Consider the following 19,994-nt stretch of genomic DNA (forward strand, 5'->3'; position numbering starts at 1 on the left):
GAGATTTGATCTTGGATCACGAATGCAAACACTATCCGCAACGCGGCCTGATCTTATGGCTATCGAGATGGCCTTGACCGGATGCACAAACCCTTGTTGCAGAACCCCGAGCTAGATTTGTGCACCGATACTGCCTGGTTTGGCCACCGAGGTTAGCACAACCCTACCACAGGGGTTAAACATGGTATAAGACATAATATGATATAATAAGATGAAAATGTGCAGTTAGGTTATGCCAAAGCAGCTTTTGAATATGAATTTGGTTTATGAGTATGAAAAGATTTTAAAAGTCGCTCTAATTTTTCCTGATAATATGTTTTGAGATGTGCATATGAAAATGAAATGATTTATTTCTGCATACTAAACTTTCTAAAATTGGCTCATGTTTACATAGTAGTATATGTTCTCTGCTTACTAAGTTATGGATGACTCACCCCCTTATCTTCATATATTTTCAGATGACATTGATTACCTAGCTGGGGGTCAGGAATAGAATTGAAGCTGGCTAGATATGGATGGAAGGTTGGGTACCTAAGAGTACCATTGTTAGTAGATGGATTTAACTTGAGTATTTGAAGTACTTTATGTTGTTTGGACCTGATGAGACCTAAAGATGTATTGTTTAATTTTGTTGAGGTTATTGGGAGATTTTAGACCCCCTTGGTTTATGTTTTTGAAATGATGACTTATGGAGTTTGTATTATGATTATTTGGAAAATATGAGTTTGTGTGCTATTCATGAAGTCCTTGGAGTTTTAAGTGCTTGGAGAGACAGGTTTGTAAGTGACAGGTAGTAATTCTCCGACCCTTTCGGGGGCGGGGCGTTACAATAATGGTAGTTTATAACCCTACCATGAGGGTGAAACATGGTATACGACCCGGCCACGGGTTTAATAGTGGTTTATAACCCTACCACAGGGGTGAAACATGGAATACGACCCAGCCACGGGTATAATGGTGGTTTATAACCCTACCACGGGGGTTAAACATGGTATTTGTCCCGATGTGATGCTATGAGATGATATGAATATAATGTTTCAGTTTGGATATGCCAAAGGATTTTTTTTTGGGAACAAGTTTGTTTTTCTGAAAATTTCGCTCCGATGTTTTGTAACAAGTTTTGTTTATGCATTATGAAAGAAATATATGTTGTTTCTGCATTCTGAAAGTAAATGTCTTATTTTGTATACCGAACTTTATAAATGCTCATGTTTACATGCTAGTATATGCTCTTTGTTTACTGAGTTGTTGATAACTCACCCCTTATCTCCACAATATTTTTTTGAGATATTTTTTATAGTTCAGCTGAGGATCAAGATTATGAGGCATTGGGTGAGATGATTTAAGTATAGTGATTTAAGCATAGGAAGTTTTTTATGAGTATTGTCGATTTTTATTAAGAAATTTTTTTGTGTTATGATGACTTGGCATTTTGGAAAATTTGTTATATTGAGGAAATTAGATTGAATCGAATTTTCTATATGATATTGGGAATTTAGAGTCTATTTTTTGTTTATATTGTTGAAAGGTGAGTTTAAGTGTTAGGAAGTAACTCTCCGGCCCGTGCGGGACCGGGGCGTTACAGTTAGTATCAGAGACAGGTTTGAATTTTGCATACTATAAACCTTGGAGGTTTAGATATTTGTGGGTTCGTAGGATGTAAAAATTTCAGTTTAGGAACTTGATGACTATAAGGATGATCATGTGGATATTTAAGTTTGTGCTTCTATAAACCTTAAGATTGATTTTGAGGGGATTTGAGGTTTTAGATTTGGCAGATTCTAAGAAATGATTTTCATGATATTAGATTTTAGATCCGGTAGGCTTATTATATAGGCTATAGGACATGACTTGAATATGATTTAAGGTTTAGACTTTGTAGTTGACATAAGTTTGACCGAAAGTAGGTTTGAAGTTCTATAGACTATAGTAATGGGGTCTTGGGTTATCAGGAACTATAGGAAATAATTTTCAGTTTTGATGTTTAGAATTTTGCCGATTGCAAGGAAAAAAAATAAAAAAAAAAAGTTTGTTGGTATTAGAGGTATTCGAATCTTCAGGCTTTAGGAAAGATGTTTTATGGAATTTGAGGTGTTGGATTTTATAGATTTTTAGAACTGATTTCATGACGAATGAGATTTTAAACTCTGTAGACTCATGCTGTGGACTTTACAAATTGATTTGGATAAGATTGAAGGTTTAGATTTTAAAAATATATTGTTACTACGGTTGCGGGTACATTTATATATATATATATAGGTGTTTTTATAAATTCAATATATTTTATACATATTCATTTTGTGGTTAAAACCATTTGCATATGTTTATATGAACTCTATATTTTGAAACGTTTATTAAAATGCAAGTTTTCCATATTCCACCTCGTCGTCAGTTATGAAACATTTCGGATCTAAACCCGACTGAAAATGAAAGAGAGTGTTCAAGAGTATAAATGAGTGTGATGAAATTCAAGGTGTGAGATTCTACAGACTATAATGAGGAGCGTGATGATATTTAAAATTTCAGATTTTAGATTTTTGCATATTTTAGGAAAACGACTTCTAAGACATTTGAGATTTTAATTCCGATAGACGTAATTCTGTGGACTGTTGGAAATAATTCTCACAAGATTTAAGGTTTAGACTTCAGGTTGACTTCTTGGAAAGAGTTTTGGTTAGGAACTTGAGGATTAGACTTGTGAAATTGATGTTTTAGAGGCTACAATCATGTTAGTATAATTTCTGAATTTTATTTTGGTGAGTTAAAAATGTATGGACTAGTTAAATGTGGGGTTTAGCTAATTTTAGAGGTACGTGAGTGAGTTGTAATGTGTTTATGACTACAAGTTGTTAGAGTGCACAGTGGAAGCGTGGTGTTGGTGATATTAGCTTGAGAGTTTATGTCATTATTGGTATGAGGTTCATGGATTTATGGGAGAGTTAACAATTATTTTAGGTTTTTTAATTATATTATTGAGGTTTTTATATTAGGTGAAGAATTTGAAATTTATTATCTGATGTTTAATTGCATTATTGGGGTTTATATTTTAGACTTGAAATGGCAGTGTGCGCAAACGTGTATGGCTAGGGGAAATATGAGAGAATATGATCGATAATATTGGAGAGTTAGAATTTGAAATATTAGGTTCGACAAAATGATGGATGATGGAGGTAGGCATGGAATGGTTGTAGCGGAAAAATATTTAGGCTTTACTTGTGGAACTAGCAAATTTCAAGGACGAAATTTTTTTTAAAGGGAGGAAAATGTAATACTCAGGGCCTAAGCACAAACTAGAAGGGAGGCCAAGCCCACTACGATGTCGTTTTGATATTTCCCTTAATGCAATTTTCTTGCCAGACCATTTTATTTTATTTTATTTTTTTCTTTTCTTTTATTTGCTTTTCCTTCAGTTTCTTCACTTCTGAAAATCCCTCCACCTCAAATCTATTTTTTTCCCCCCACGTCTCGGCGGTTTTCTTTTCTCTTCTATCACACACTCAGACTCTCACCCACGCACGGCGCCACTCGTTCGATTCACTACGAGATGATCAGTCATCCTCCAAACTTTCTCTCTTGCTCCTCTTTTTCTCCGTAAGTTCTCTCCACCCCACGATACAGTCACTGCTCAAGCCTATCTCGGTTGGTCTCACTGCCATGAAACACAGAATTGTTTTTCCTCCCATGCAAACCGTGTAATGAAGCCCTTCCTGTCCAGAAAAGCACCATAAACTCCTCAACCCACGGCCTCAACCCATGCATGGCAACACCCCGTTAGCCACCGTGTGAGAGCTGCCCAGCCTCCATCTGCACGTAAAACCGACGTCACCACCCCTCACCTGGCCACCACGAAAGCCCCAGATCCTCCGCGTCTCAACCCCGCAAGCCCTCCTCTATTTTGCAAGACCGAAACGTCGGGCATCCTCCATAGTGAACCCTAGCCCCACCGCCGAAACCAACCCTACCCCGTGATAGCCCAACTCGAGTCAGCCACCGCTGCTCTGCCCTGCTCCACCAGCCCACACGGTGACACGGTGACCATCCCAAAGCAAAGCCTCTGTTTTTAAGTAAGAAAACAGAGCAAATAAAGTGCTCTCAGCCTCGATACTTCCTGCACGATTGTCCACCACCCTTATGCGCCTTCATCGACAAACAGAAGATGCCGAAAAGCAATACTCTACGTTCGAACTGCAGCCCCCACCACTCGGTTGTCGTGCTCCTCTCCTTCGCAGACATGCAACACAAAGTGGATAGCACCTACTTCTCTTGGCACCACGCCAACCGCCCATGGAAACCACCATCTGAGGCTAACGCTGCCCCAATCCACCGTCTTACGCCACCCTTTTGGTTGTCTAGCACTATTTCTGCAGCTCTCATGTTGCGTGCATGGAACGTACGTAAACCACCTCCTCCCCACCTCTCTCTCTCTCTCTCTCTCTCTCTCTCTCTCACCACTTTTTCTCTTTGTCCACAGTGCACTACTGCTGCCTCAGCCACCTCGCTGCCGCTTCGTAGCTGCTCTCACGGTGAGTTTTCGTTGCACGGCTCTGGGTCTCTTCTAAAATATGGTCTTTGCATTTTATGTATTGTCCTTATAACGCAGATATTAGAGAAGATGTTTTGGATATTACAAGCTCATCCTTCTGAGTTATAAACCAAAGCATGGGGTGTTTGAATTGTTTTGAGTTGGGTTTGAGTTTTTATTTTAAACTGTTAAAACATTTTAAATGGGCTTTATTTTATTGCTATTGCTCAAGAAGTTTATGATTTTCTACTACATTATATGTTGGCAATTTTAAATTATTGTTTTAATAATAGTTTATAGAGATATGAGTTTTAAATATGATTTAGTTAATTTCTAAAATGATGGTAATTTGTTTTTCCATTTTTGATAAAAATTATACTATAATAAGTTAAGAATATTTTTAGTGAAAATAGTATTTATTAGATTTTTATAATCAAATAGTTTTCAAACCTATTTTTCGTAGTATGAATTTAGATAATGGAGAATTTTAGCAAGACCTTTTAGAAGTTTAGTAACATTTAGTGTTTTGAATAGGTGATGATTGGCATTCATTCGGTACGATTGTGAAAAGTTAAGAAGTCCAGATAAGCGGGGTTCATATACTAGTTTTGCATAAAAGAAATAAAGTGAGTTTGATTTTGAAAATATGCATATTTGTTTTTGAAAAGAAATTTGAAAACGACCTCATATGTTTGTTTTGCAAATGTATAAATTCTATATAAGAGAAGATACTTTCTGTCATGACTGGTGTAGACATGAGCTAATTTTATGCATTCTGTTTCTGAACTATGCAAAAGAGCGAATATGAAAATCTAAAAGTTTTTGCTATGAATAAATGAAGATGTTTTAGATTCTGTTTATTTCGAACATGTGAAATGATCTAAAGCTATTCAGTATTTTGTTTTGAGGGGATGTGTCATCTGAAAACCTTGGCATGAAGTTCTGATTCTGTATCTGAATGTGATATGATTCCGATGATGTTCCGTTCTGTTTCTGTTAAGGCCCAGCCACAGGTATAATAGTGGTTTATAACCCTACCACGGGGGTGAAACATGGAATACGGCCCAACCACGGGTATAATGGTAGTTTATAACCTTACCATGGGGGTTAAACATGGTATTTGTCCCGATGTGATGCTATGAGATGATATGAATATAATGTTTCAGTTTGGATATGCCAAAAGATTTTCTTTTTGGGAACAAGTTTGTTTTTCTGAAAATTTCGCTCCGATGTTTTGTAACAAGTTTTGTTTATGCATTATGAAAGAAAATATGTTGTTTCTGCATTCTGAAAGTAAATGTCTTGTTTTGCATACCGAACTTTATAAATGCTCATGTTTAAATGCTAGTATATGCTCTCTGCTTACTGAGTTGTTGATAACTCACCTCTTATCTTCACAATATTTTTTTTTTTCAGATATTTTTTATGGTTCAGCTGAGGATCAAGATTATGAGGCATTGGGTGAGATGATTTAAGTACAGTGGTTTAAGCATAGGAAGTTTTTTATGAGTATTGTCGATTTTTATTAAGAAATTTTATTGTGTTATGATGACTTAGCATTTTGGAAAATTTGTTATATTGAGGAAATTAGATTGAATCGAATTTTCTATATGATATTGGGAATTTGGAGTCTATTTTTTGTTTATATTGTTGAAAGGTGAGTTTAAGTGTTTGGAAGTAACTCTCCGACCCGTGCGGGACTGGGGCGTTACAGGAAACGTTATAACAAAATATTCTACTTCCAGAATATTACAGCAGAAGCTTCAAAAAAAAAAAAAAAAAAAAAAAAAAAAAAAAAAAAAAAGGAAAAAAACAAAAGAATGGATCATCCACCTTGGTGTGGAAGTAGACCATCTTCGACAGCAATGCCATAAGAGATTCAGCGTTTTGTCCAGCAGCCCCATCAATGAAAGATTGACATAAACTCTGAATACAATTTCTACTAATCTGCACAACCTTATGTTTTCATAACTTAATGAAACATTTGTACGAGATCCAGTGTTGGCTAAAAAAACTGTTAACTTAAATTGCCATATTTTACTTGTTCACTAAACTGGTATGAATTTATAATCCGTGTTAATGATATACTGTTTTAGTTGCTACTTTAGGAACAAGTTCTAATCAGTTTGAATGTTTACTTTGCTATCCTATCTAATTTGTCAAGTTTCTGCATCCACATATTTATTAGCATCGTATTGAATATGAATTAGTACCTGCTGATATCGACATTCCAGTTTCTGTCCATTACTTAGTCTATCAATCGGTTTTACATCATTTTTCAATTCTATTATTCATTGTAGAGTGACAGATAACCCAATAAGATCCTTTATCTTCTCACAGCTGCTAGTTTATCCTCTACCATTGCCCATTACATGTAAAAATCATATTTCTCAAAATATTTTTTATTATATTTTGGTTTTACAGCAAATTGTCTATTTATATTTTCTTCAAATTGGGCAAACTTCAATGTCCTCTCAATTGATCCCTTACAAAATGATGCAAAATGATCAATTATGCCACAAGCCACGCAGCATTTTGAACTAATCTTTTTGTTAAACTTGCATTAAACAAATTTAGCAAAATGATCAATTTGCAAAATCTGTATTAAACTATGATATATTTTGAACGAATCTTTTTGTTTTCTAATCTATTCAAACATGTAATTATTATACTTCAATAACCTATCATTATCCAAAGATATTTGCTAAAATTTGTTTTTTTTTATGCAATAAATTATTCATTAATCAATTTTTTTTTTACAAAGCCATATAATTTTTGTTAAAAAAAATTTCACCCAACTAGGCAAACGTGCTTTGCATGTTGCTACTGTCCTAGTGTTGAAAATGTGTTTAAAACCTACAACTTGTTCAATACAAAATGACTGTTTTACACTTTCAAGAGCACGCCATGCTTCATCTACCATGAACCAATGTTTCAGTGACATCGTTGATAGAGCAAACACTTTGGTTGCGGTGAGAGAACTCATTTTCTGAGCTAATCTGATTTGCAGTAAATGCCGGCTTCCTTGGCTGAGGTAGATCAACAATCTCACTTTTTAGCATAGAAATAACAATAGATACGGTTGGTCTATCTTTAGCGAAATCTTGTACACACAACAACCCGACATGTATGCATCTCAAGATTTCCTTTTCAAAGCCAGATTTTGATATTTTGGGATCTACTAAGGCTGACAAGTTGTCCATCTTCCACATCTCCCATGCCTAGAAAGATGAAAATATGGTTAGAGAAGATTCATTATCTTGTATATATCAATCATTGGAGAAGATAGTACCCATGCTTTGAATGCACCATTGGTATATATATATCAACTTGGGAAACAAGCAATTGAGCATTTAAAGAATGGAGAAATGAGATAAGGGAGACTTACATATCCTAAAAGGCTCACGGTCTGCTCATCGTGATAAAAATTAGAGTTTTTCCATCCGCTTACTATCTCTAGCAACAACACTCCAAAGCTGAAGACATCAGATTTTTCTGAAAATCTCCCCGCCATTGCATATTCAGGAGCCATGTAGCCACTTCAACATTTAAATACATCCAAACTTTATTATCCATACTATCAGCATTAGTATATGATTGAATTCAACAAATAAAAGCTGGTACTTACTATGTTCCAACAACCCTTTTTGTATTGGCCTGGTCCTCATTGCCTCCAAAAATTCTGGCCATTCCAAAGTCTGAAATTTTTGGATTTAGCTCTTCATCCAACAATATGTTACTTGGCTTTAGATCCCTATGAATAATCCTTAATCTCGAATCCCTATGAAGATAGAGTAGACCTCGACCAATTCCTTCAATAATGTTGAAACGTTTTTTCCAATCCAGTAGTTCTTGTTTGATTGGATCTAATGAATTTAATTCAAACAGATAAAAAAAAACAAAGTGAAGTTAAATTTCATAATATATAGTAATGAAGGTAATATTTGTAAAGATAGTCATAATAAAGTATGTCATGTATACAAGCTAAAATACCACAACCGTAGATATCATTATTCGTCTTGTGATGTAGGGCAATAGAATGAACTAACCAAAAAGAAATGCGTCCAAACTTTTGTTTGGCATGTATTCATAGACTAGCAACTTTTCTTCTCCTTCAACACACCCGCCAAGGAGTCTAACAAGATTTCGGTGTTGGAGTTTAGAAATCACAACCACTTCATTCATAAATTCTTCAAGCCCTTGCCCTGAAGTTCTTGCAAGTCTTTTTACGGCAATATCTTGTCCATCTAATAATTTTCCCTGTAAACAAGCACCAATTCATTGAGTACATATTCAAATGGTACTAAGCAATAATCCTCTGCAAGCACAGCCCTTACCTTGTATACGGGACCAAACCCACCTTCTCCAAGTTTGTTAGACTGGTGGAAGTTGTTTGTTGCACTTGCTAGCTCCTCAAGGCTAAATATCGGTAGTTCTTGGAGTCTATCTTGGTTTTTCTTGTCTACAAGATTCTTTTTATAATGAAATCCTGGATAGAACAATTATAAGTTTATGCTTAATTTTCTTCTCTCACTAGTTTAGCTCGTCATAGTGATAGAATTGATAATATAATAGAAATTGAGAGGTAAAAGAGAGAGAGAGAGAGAGAGAGAGAGAAGCTAGCTTTATGGATTACATCTAATAATTTATAGTTGTTAATGAATTGAATACAATCATGTATTCGCCTCTATTAATAAGGTAAATCTCTTGAAAATCAAATCTCTTGATAAATAATTTCATAATATGTTCTCTCGATGAAAAATCTTGAAATCTAAATATAGCCTCAGTAATTATCATGGCAATGGGATGATAATTTTATGGACAGTAATAAAGCGAAACTTATAAATGTTGAGACAATGACTAGTAGCTACATTAACGTCATATTTCGGAGCTATAGCCAGCAAAAGGTTGAGAATAGGCCAAACCAATAAAGAGCTATAACAATGCTCTTTACAGACCAAAAGGGAAGATTCGGTTATCAAAGAACTAAATGAAAGAGGTTTACATCTAATAAAGCCATATTAGTAGATGTATAGATATAATATGGAATTGAAGTTTTAGGTGTGTTTAAAATTGGGGTGGATAAGAGGCTTTCGAGATATTTATGTGGCTAATTAGGATATATATAGCTAGCCAAGAGGGTATGGTTTTGGAGGTTACTTTAATTTGACAAAGTTAAATTTACAATCTGATGAATCACATGAAAACACATTAGTTTGTGATATTACTTTTATATAGTACATTTGTGGCTAAAGTATTTCTCTAAAAAGAATATTGTGACATGGATCGTAATTTTGGGTCATCTAATTTTGGGTCATCTAATTCTAGAGGATTGGGTTGATGCGGCTCATAAAGTTGGTTGAAGAAAATGAGTTAGCTAACGACTCTAATACCATGATGATGAAATTTAGAGTAAAATAGAAATTGAGATTGAATAGAGAAAAGGGGGGAAAGAGAGAGAGAGAGAGAGATACTTGTACGAAGGAAAGTGCATTTTACCTTTGCTACGTTTTGCCATCCACCGGCATAAGAATAAAGTGCAAATGACCATGAAGACTATTCCCATGACCAATACTGTGACTATGACGATTACTTTCCCTTCTTGTTTTTTATCTGTAAATCCGAAACATAAAACTACATTTATCCGATGTAAGATCTAGAATAATGTTCTTTTGTTTTATGGTTTTTTTGGTTATTATATTTAACTGTTTCGAACTGCAAGCGCAACAAGCTGGTAACTTTGATTCGTAGATATAAACTTGGATGGAGAAAAGAAAGCAACCTACCGAGTTCTGAATATGCCACACGAACATAAAGATCAACTCCGTGGCTGGAAAACTTCTGTGAGTCTATTAAATCTCTGGTCCATGACATACACCCAATGCCAGCTTCGTATGCATAAGCTATACAAGAACAGTTTTCCAAGCATCGGTATCTGCATTCATCCTCAAAAACAGATGACCAATTTGCCAAACTTGGCGTTTTCATCATCGTTACCTTTAAAAACCCATCTTTTTTGTCTTCTTTCCCACCTGTGCTCACTTTCGTACACTGCAAGGGTGTCCTTCTTACGCATCCACTCGTCCAATCTCCTCTATTCCATTCTTCTATATTCTTTGGTTCAAACCCCTCTAAGCAGCTGCAGATTGGTTTATTTTTTGGGTTACAATTTCCAAATGCCCCACATTTGCCGTAAACATCACACTCAGACGTCAAAGACGACCACGAACCCACCCAATCCTTCCCATTAATGGAATAAGTTTCCAATAAGTTTCCTTCTTCGTTCAAGACATAATGGAATGGCACTGACTTGTTTGAAAACTCATAAGTAAAATAGAATGATCCCTCTTTGTTTTCTACAAGACTAAATCTATTGAGATGTCGAGCTTTCATGCTTGGTACTCCAATAAAGATCATACCATTCCACGGACCACTGCGCCAATATGGGCTACTACCATTCCAAATAAATATTTCAGGAAGATTAAAAGAGTAAGTACCAGCAGAAAAGGTTCCAAAGGCTGGATCTGACGGGCTCTTCCATGATGTGAGCCGAACGTTTTTGCCTGTTGTTGCATTAGTACTCAGTTTCATTTCTGGCAACCACGAATTAGAAGGATGTTGGAAACTCTCCCATGTGATTAACCCCGTTGTGTTTTCTTGTAAGACAAGGTTCCCGGTATCTAGAAGTCGTGCGCTCATATTGGATACAGAACTTGTTACGTTTGATGACCACAAAATCGTCTTTTCTGCATCCAATACGACTAGATTGCCGTTATCGGATATAGTAAGAATCCCGGAGGTGGTCTTGAGGGGCTTGTCTCTGTTGGCAACCCATATGACAGGAGACTCAGAAACTTTAGCATACCATATCCCAACATAGCGATAGGTAGAATTCGCGGGGCTAAAAAATCCCAATTTGAACTCACCGCCATTGGAAATTATGGTTTGAGCAGAGTCTTTGATAAAGCTAGGTGCTGCGATGGTGTCCGTGGTATGGCCGAACTCTAAACAAAAGGAAGCCAGCAAGACAAGGAAACATGACAAGTTTATGCTTCTAACAAGTCGCATAACTCATCAACTGCTTCTTGTTTGTGAAAATGAAGAATTTTGATGCCGGGAGCCTTATTGTTTCGTTGCTTGCTATCTTCATACCTTTCTTTGCCTGATGTAATTATCAGTAGCCTGCAACTTTCGAACCCGCCGTCGTCAAAATTGACGACGTGTGTTTGACCGTTGTAATTATGTAGTTGCCTTTCCATCCGCTGTTTCTTTTTCTTTTTCTGCAAGAGGTATGGACATGAATGAGCACCGAATTTTATTGATTGACTTGTATAGAGTTTTTTGATCAACTCGACACTTCAGTTTTATCTTTAATTATCGGAAAATGCTACTTTATCCATGGTATTTATTTATTTATTTTTTTTTTTTTGTAATAGTTAATGAAATAACTATTGATAAATTAATATATTTATTTTTTTAAAACATTTAAAAAATATTTTTTAAAAAATACAAATGCATACAAATGCATCGTGATAAACATGGCCAGCAATACAAGCCGGGCGGCTGAGGAAGCATCGTACTTAATTATTTAATCTGGTTCAGCTCTATGTTGCCGCCTTGGACCGTAATTTATCTGGTTCAACTCTATGAGCGTTGGTCAAAGATTACGGAATCGGGTGGGGGAGTTTGCTATCTTTTGATAAAGCTATGTCAAATCCATTATTGGGATCCAGTAACTTTGCTCCCGAGTCGGAAAGTTATTGCAGGGAGGCACCATTGAAATACATCGTGCGATATGACATGTCATGTGGTGTCCCACCCACTTGTATTAGAGTCCACCCAGGGGTCTTTGACTCTTTGCCAACTTTATTTTCTTAAACTACTTGCGTTCTTAAGCCGCCTTTTGGATATCAAGTATACAACGGGGATTTATTGGCTTCTAAAGGAAACAGCCGAGTCTTATGGGAAAAAAAGAGAGAAGAAAATAGTCATTTTAACTGCACATATAAAAACTCTATATGAGCCAGTAGTAACCTTTAGTCTCCTCACAGAGGTGGAAGAGAATTCTTGAACCGATTGGAGGGACAAGTTGTAGGGGGTTCCAGTGGAAGTATGGAGGTTTTAGAGGAGTTATGTGGTAACCTGAAGCTGACAGAGGAGGAGAGAGTGGGAATTGAGTTGATGACAGATTCTGTGGAGGTGGCGAAGGAGAAGGGAGATACGAGTTTGATCGGGAAGCTGTGTATGGATCGATAGATTGGGAAGGAGATAGTTGAGAAGACGATGGGGAAGATTTGGAGAATTAGCTCTCCGACAAGTTTTCAAACACTAGGGATCAATATCTTCATTATCAATTTCAAGAATTATGCTGATAGGATGCAAGTTCTAGATGGAAAATCATGGCTCTTTGATAATCATCTTATCATCCTCCAAGTGTTCGATGGCTATTCCCAACCACAGGACTAGAAGTTTGAGAAGTGTTCTGGATCCAGATCCACAATTACCATTGGCTTACATGACGAGAGAGTATGGAGTTCAGATTGGTAAGTCTATGGGAGTGGTGATGGAGGTGGAAATTCTAGATGATGTTGTGGGATGGAGACAATTCCTGAGAGTGAAAACTGAGATCAATGCGAGGAAGGCAATAGCATGGGGCAAGACAATTACGGTGGAAGAGCATAGTCTATGGGTGAATCCGAAGTATGAGAAGCTCCCTCGCATGTGTTTTCAGTGTGGATGGATAATTCATGTTGAAAAGGGTTGTATGGTGGAAGGGAATCGAGGCGAGGTGAAAGAAGGACTGAATTCACAATTCAAGGCATGGCTGAGGGCTAAGAATGTAATGAGAATGAGAGCTTATTTCTTGGGTCCAAAGGGAGGAAGGAAGGAAAAGGACAAAAAGTTTTATGAGAGGAAGGAAAAGGAAGAAGGAAGCAATAAGGTTGAGGAGGTATGGGAAGAATGAGGGAGTGGAGTGGTAAAAAAAGATGTTAAAAGTAAGGAGGAGTGTATGGGGAAGGGTGTTAGATCTGTTCCTGATGTGGAGGCTGATGTTGTTGTCATTAAATAGGGAGATGAGGTGGAGTCTGGTGGAGAGGAAGGGGAGAAAGGTTTGATGGTTGTCAATGCAGGAGAGGTGGATGTAGAAGTTATTACAGATTTGGCAATTGTATTTGAACAAGCAACCAAGAAGGGGATGGGGGAAGATGCTGGGGGGACTATACAAAAATGAAGCTAGCTACTCCAAGAAGTGGTAGATGGAAGTGAAGAACAAGAGGGAAAGGTATGATCACTAATAGATGTTCTGTATTGAATTAGAAGTGATAGGGAGTGTGGTGAGGAGGAGGGGGTGAGTGAAGGCAAGAAGAGGCAGAAGGGGGTGGAAGGGATTGAAGAGGTAGAAAATTTTGTTGCTAATATATTGGCGGTGGCTGTTAAGCAGCCCCACCAAGATCAATGAAAACTATTAGTTGGGACTGTCTGGGACTTGGGAACCCTCGAACAATTTAGACTCTTTGCTTGTTAGCAAAGGAAAACAAACCTAACATAGTCTTCTTAATGGAGAAAATGCTGCAAATGAAGAAAGCTGAAAGAATAAAGAGGAAACTTGGCATGGAGGGATGTATTGTGGTTGAGCCAAGGGGATGAGGGGTGGTCTAATGATGTTATGGAAGAATGAAGGGGAAGTGGAACTCATGAACTATTCAGAATAATGATTGCTTGTTGGCTAGTTTCTATGGAAATCCAGAAGCTAGTAAAAGGGGTAGATCATGGGAATTGTTATTGACACTAAAACCGCCAACTGAGGTGGGATGGTGTGTCATTGGTGATTTCAATGAGCTGGTGGCAAAGGATGAGAAGGTGGGTGGCAGAGATAGAAGTGAGGGGCAAATGGAGGGTTTTAAAAGGGCCCTAGAAAGAGCTGGACTGTTAGATCTGGGGTGGACAGGAAGTAAATTCACATGCTATAATGACCATGAGGATGGTACAATGGTACCTATGTGAAAGAGAGGTTAGATAGAGCCGTAGCAACCTATGTGTGGGCCTCTCAGTTTCAAGAACTAAGGGTGGAGACTCTTTTGACATGGATTTCTGATGATAAACCATTGATGCTTACTGTAAGTGAGAAAGGGGATAGCTAAAAGAGAAGAAGAAATTTTAAATATCAGAAGAGTTGGGGAATGGAGGAGGAGTGTGGAAAAATTGTGGAGGCAGAGAAGGAAAATATTTCTGGTTTTAATGCGCCTCAACTTTAAATGAACTTGTTGCTTGTGGGATGCAGGAGGTCTCTAAGTAGATGGAGCAGAAACTTTATTCTTAATAGAGAAGGGGCAATTAGAGACTTGACAGAAAAATGAAAAGTACTTGAGGAGAAGCAGGGTCTAGAGAGCGTGGGAGAAGTGATGGAAGTTAAGGAGTTGAATATTCTGCTTGAGCAGGAAGATTGGAGGTGGAAGCAGAGGGCAGAAAAGCATTGGTTGATAGAAACACAAGATTCTATCATGCTTATGCTAACCAGAGAAGAAAAAGGAATACCATCAAAGCCATAAGAGATTGACAAGGAAGGCCAGTGCAGGGGGAGAGGGGATTGGAAGCTGCTTTTAGTTCTTACTTCAAGAAAGTTTACTTAACTTCGAATCCTACTACTAAAGAGATAGACAACTGTGTGCAGTGTGTTGAAGAAAGTGTCACTGTAGGTATGAATGAGAAAATGGAGAGGGAGTTCACTACTGTTGAAGTGGGTAAGGCTCTCAGACAAATGTCAGCTTTTAAGTCACCTAGCCCAAATGGATTTGGGGCAGGTTTCTATCAAGGCGACTAGAATGTAGTAGGGGAAGACACATGCAGAGCTGTTTTGAGTGTGCTACATGGTGGTGAAATGAGTCAGGGATTAAATCACACACTTATTACCCTCATTTCAAAGACAAAAGCTCCTATTTCAGTCAAGGAATATAGGCCAATAAGCCTGTGTAATGTCCTATATAAGCTTATCTCGAAGGTTGTGGCAAACAGGGTGAAGAAAGTACTTCCATTTATAATTGCACCTAACTAGAGTGCATTTATACCTGGGAGGCTTATAACTAACAACATAATGATAGCATATGAGATACTTCATTCCATGAGGACTAAACAAACGGGGAGAGTGGGGACTATGGCAGTAAAGCAGGACATGTCAAAGGCCTATCATAGGGTAGAATGGCCATTCTTGGAAGCTAGGTTGAAAAAATTGGAATTTGGTGATCAAATAAAGCAACTTATCATGTCTTGTGTATCCTCTGTCAGTTATTCAGTTTTGGTGAATGGAAATATTGGAAGAAGAATTCAACCAACAAGGGAAATAAGGCAAAGGGATCCATTATCCCCTTACTTTATCATTATATGTACTCAAGGGTTGAGTCAATTATTGCTGAAGTCAGAAAGGCAAGGAAATATAAGGAGAACAACAATGAGCAGGGGAGGATTGGGGCTCAACCATTTACTTTTTGCTGACAACTGTCTGCTTTTTTGCAGAGCATTAAAGAAAGAATGGAGAGTAGTTTACTCATTGTTGGAAGTGTATGAAAAAGCCTAAGAGCAAACACTTAACAAGGATAAAACCTTTATATTCTTTAGTGCCAATACCCCTACTGATGTGAGAGGCAAAATATTTCAAGAGGCTGGGGCAGTGGTTTGTGGCAGTTATGAGAAGTATTTAGGGCTTCCAACAGTAGTTGGCAAATCAAGATATAATGCTTTTCAAAGTATCAAGGAGAGAGTTTATTGATGATACAAAACTGGAAAAACTTTTTGTCTAGAGCAGGCAATGAAGTACTTACCAAAGTTGTGTTGCAAGCAATCCTCATGTATACAATGAATGTTTTTCAGTTGCCTAAGAAGCTATGCAAGGAGATTGAGGCACTTATGGCTAGGTTCTGGTGGGATAGTTATAAAAAAGAGAAAGGAATTCATTGGAAGCAGTGGAGGAGTCTCGGGTTAGAAAAGGCTGTGGCGGGTTTGGGGTTTAGAGACTTGGAGTGCTTCAACAGTGCCATGTTGGTAAAGCAGGGATGTAGACTGCTAAAGGAGTCTCATTCATTGGTAGACAATGTCTTTAAAGATAAATATTTTAAAAACCTGCAATTGTTGAATGCAGCGTTGGGAAATTCACTTTTACTAATTTGGAAAAGCATCTAGTCGAATTTAAGAATAGTGAAAGAAGGTATGAAATGGAGGATTGAGGATGAGAGAACAACATGTATTTGGGGCCAGAAATTGTTGCCTACTCCCACTACCCATTATGTACAGTCACCAATAAGAATTCTACAAAAGGATGCAAAAGCTTGTGAGTTGATTGATGAGCAAAAGGGAGTATGGAAGGAAAATGTGGTTGGGGCTGTTTTCAGTGAAGAGGAGGCTAAGGTGATATGTACAATACCAGTTAGTCAAAATGGGGTGGCAGATAAGCTGATATGGAACAATTCAAAGAAAGGTGTCTTCATTGTTAAAAGTGCCTACAACATGGAAAAATAGAAGCAGCAGAGAGGGAAGAGTGGTCCTTCTAGGCAAAATAAAGGGGATGATATGTGGAGGAACATATGGAGGTTTGAGATACCTGTCACTGCTAAACATTTTCTATGGAAAGCTATGAATAATATTCTGCCTACAAGGTTGCTGTTATACTAGAAAAGAGTGGTGGAAATTTCGAGGTGTCCAATATTCCAAACTGATGATGAAACTATTATGCATGCTCTTTGGAGCTGTCCTGCCGCAAGGGATGTGTGGGGAGAAAGAAATAGTCCTATCCATAAGTGACCTATTTAGGGTCTCTATAGTCTTGAAGTTTCTACGGCAATGTCCCTCTTTGGATGGAAATAGAACATTTATTCATATCTGTTGTGTCTTGCTGGTAGTTTGTTTATTTCAATGTTAAGGCGTCTGGGGAATGTATTAATCCGTATGTCATCAAGGGTTGATTTTTTGAAAGCTTTATCACATAAAACTTGTGAGGTTGATGGCATGCCTTACCGGGATTTCAACTGGACACCTGAATTTAATGAGGATAAAGAACCTTCATGTGTTCCCGTCTAGATCTTGTTGCCAGGTTCGCCTCCCAATTTTATCATGAATTCTTTCTAAAAGTCCTACCTCATCGGTAGATTTATTCAGTGGGATAATCCGAATTGTTATGCCACACGAATGGATGGTGCCTATTTATGTGTGGATATGGACATAGCAAGGGAGCCTCTTTTTTCTTTCTGGATTGGTGCCCTAGGGTTGGCATCTAGTAGGAAGCATAAAATCTTGTATGAAACACTCCTAGCTTTATGTTGTAAATGCAAGGTTCAGGGGCACAATTCAAGGACCTGTCAAACAGGTAAGGCTTTGAAGGAGGAGAAAGTCTGGGTTCGGAGACAAGGACCAATGGTTCATGTAGTGATCAATGACCTACCAAAGATTATTGATGTTGAGGAGAAGCCTGTTGAGGATAGCAATGATGTTGTGACAAGTTTGGTTGAGGGCCCAGGCAAAGGGAGTTCATCACATGACTCTATTCAAGATGGAATTTTAGAAGGGGTTCAAGAAGTTGCACCAAGTAAAGAGCAAATTGAAGAGGAGAATAACCAAGTGGTTTTGCAGAGATTGAATACGATCTCTAAAGGCATACTAGCAAGCCTTGAGGGGGCTGGGATTGAATTGCTTGGGACAGACGACATGTGTCTGATGATAGATGGAAATGATAATCCACATAAGGTTGATGATGAGCCATCAAATGAGGAACTCTTCCTCCTAAAGGTCATTCCACAAGACAAGGAGTATCACATGGAAACAGAGGGGGATGATAAGAAGAAATATAGGAAAAAACAGTTTGTGAAATTTAAAAGCTCTGCTTGGGTTTTTACCCATTCGTCAAATTTGTCTCAATGATTGGTCTCATTTTTGTATGGAATATGAGGGGGATTGGGTCTTCTAGGGGTCCTGTAAAGAAGTTAGTTGCTAGTTTTAAGCCGAAGGTAGTAGTATTGATGGAACCGTTTCAAAATTTTGACAAAGCACAAGGGCTGATGAGGTCTTTACACTTGATCATCTTATTTCGAATGAAGAATTTGGTGGCAAAAATTTGGGTTTTCTGGAGTAAGGATGTGGATGTCCAAATTATTAGTCGCATGGGTACTCAGGCCCGAGGTACGCCTATAATTTCGCATCTTATGTATGCTGATGATGTGGTGCTTTTTTCTAATGGTAGCTCTAAAGCCATCAGGGAGATTTTAGCTGTGATTCATAAATATGAAAGCTGGTCGGGACAATGCATTAACCTTTCTAAATCTACCATTTATTGATGTCAAAAAATTCCTTCAACTTGTAAGAGTCTATTATTAAGAATGACTGGATTTTCAGAAGGATCTTTCCCTTTCAAATATCTTGGAGTGCCTATTATTTTGGGTCGACTCAAACTTGCGTATTTGGAAGATATGGTGTCTAAAGTCCAAAAGAAAATATCAGGGTGGAAAATGAAAATTCTCTCAGCGGGTGGTAGACTTATTTTATTGCAGCATGTTCTTTCTAGTATGGCTCTCCATCTCTTTGCAGTTCTACAGGTCCTGCAATCCACTATCAAAACTCTCCATCGTATGATGAGCAATTTTTTTCTGGGGGAAGGTAAATGGTAAGAGTAAGAAAAAATGGGTGGCCTGGAATACTATTTGTCGTCCCGTGGAAGAAGCTGGCTTGGCATTAAGAAATCTTGATGATATACAACAAGCCCTTCACACTCGTTTTGCTTGGAATCTCATTCAAGGTAATTCTTTATGGGCAAATTTTTTTAAGGGTAAGTATGTGGGTACCAAGCCTTGGACTCTAGTTGACTCAACTAAGGGTACTAGGTTTTGGAGAATGAATGTTAAATCTCTTCCTTTGGTTTTCGATAACACTAAATGGCGTCTAAAAGAAGAAGATGTTTTCTTCTGGTATGATAAATGGCGGGAGAGAGGTCCTTTAGCTAATGAGTGCCTATTTTGGGTAATTCTCTCCTTAAAGTTAAGGACTGCAAATTATCTAATAACTGGGATGTGGATTTTATTCTCCAATTAGTGGGTCTGGATAATCTGGATGGTATTTTAGAGGACATTTGTAAATCTAAACCAGGTTTGGACGTGTTGATATGGACAAAAAATGATAATGGATTGTTTTCTACCAAGTCGACTTGGGATTGTGTTCGTATTAAAGGTGGCACTCTTGAAGGGCATTCTTGGATGTGGCATTAAAGTCTTCCTTTGAAGATGACCATCAATATGTGGAAAGCTTGGTATATGGCCCTGAGCGTGGATCATCATATTCACCGCATGGGCATTCCTATTACTTTTCGTTGTGATTGTTGTGCTAACGGTCATTATGAAGACCATAATCATGTTTTGTTTGCAGGTGAAATTGCTAACATTGTTTGGCATCATTTTGGGGCTAGTCTTGGTATTTGGAACTACCGTAATTGGAAAGA

At 37.7% G+C, this 19,994-nt stretch overlaps 1 protein-coding gene across 1 annotated transcript; it reads right to left on the reverse strand.

Moving 5' to 3' along the window:
• Positions 1 to 7,321: 7,321 nt before the first annotated feature.
• LOC121268607 (G-type lectin S-receptor-like serine/threonine-protein kinase At1g11330) lies at positions 7,322 to 11,743 on the reverse strand. Its single transcript, XM_041172931.1, has 7 exons — positions 10,309 to 11,743; positions 10,022 to 10,135; positions 8,860 to 9,011; positions 8,572 to 8,782; positions 8,151 to 8,388; positions 7,911 to 8,061; positions 7,322 to 7,743 (listed from the first exon to the last, which is right to left on the reverse strand). Exons 1-7 carry the CDS (start codon positions 11,588 to 11,590, stop codon positions 7,435 to 7,437), a joined length of 2,457 nt encoding a protein of 818 aa, XP_041028865.1. The 5' UTR covers positions 11,591 to 11,743; the 3' UTR covers positions 7,322 to 7,434.
• Positions 11,744 to 19,994: the final 8,251 nt, after the last annotated feature.

The sequence above is a fragment of the Juglans microcarpa x Juglans regia genome, chromosome 5S (genome assembly GCF_004785595.1).
Source record: "Juglans microcarpa x Juglans regia isolate MS1-56 chromosome 5S, Jm3101_v1.0, whole genome shotgun sequence".
Taxonomy (NCBI): domain Eukaryota; kingdom Viridiplantae; phylum Streptophyta; class Magnoliopsida; order Fagales; family Juglandaceae; genus Juglans; species Juglans microcarpa x Juglans regia.

Coding starts and splice junctions, on each gene's coding strand:
- LOC121268607 (XM_041172931.1), bottom strand. CDS start 11,590: ATGCGACTTGTTAGAAGCATAAACTTGTCATGTTTCCTTGTCTTGCTG. Junction 8,389..8,571: donor TTTGGACGCATTTCTTTTTG/GTTAGTTCATTC, acceptor TAAATTCATTAG/ATCCAATCAAACAAGAACTA. Junction 7,744..7,910: donor CCGTGAGCCTTTTAGGATAT/GTAAGTCTCCCT, acceptor TCATCTTTCTAG/GCATGGGAGATGTGGAAGAT.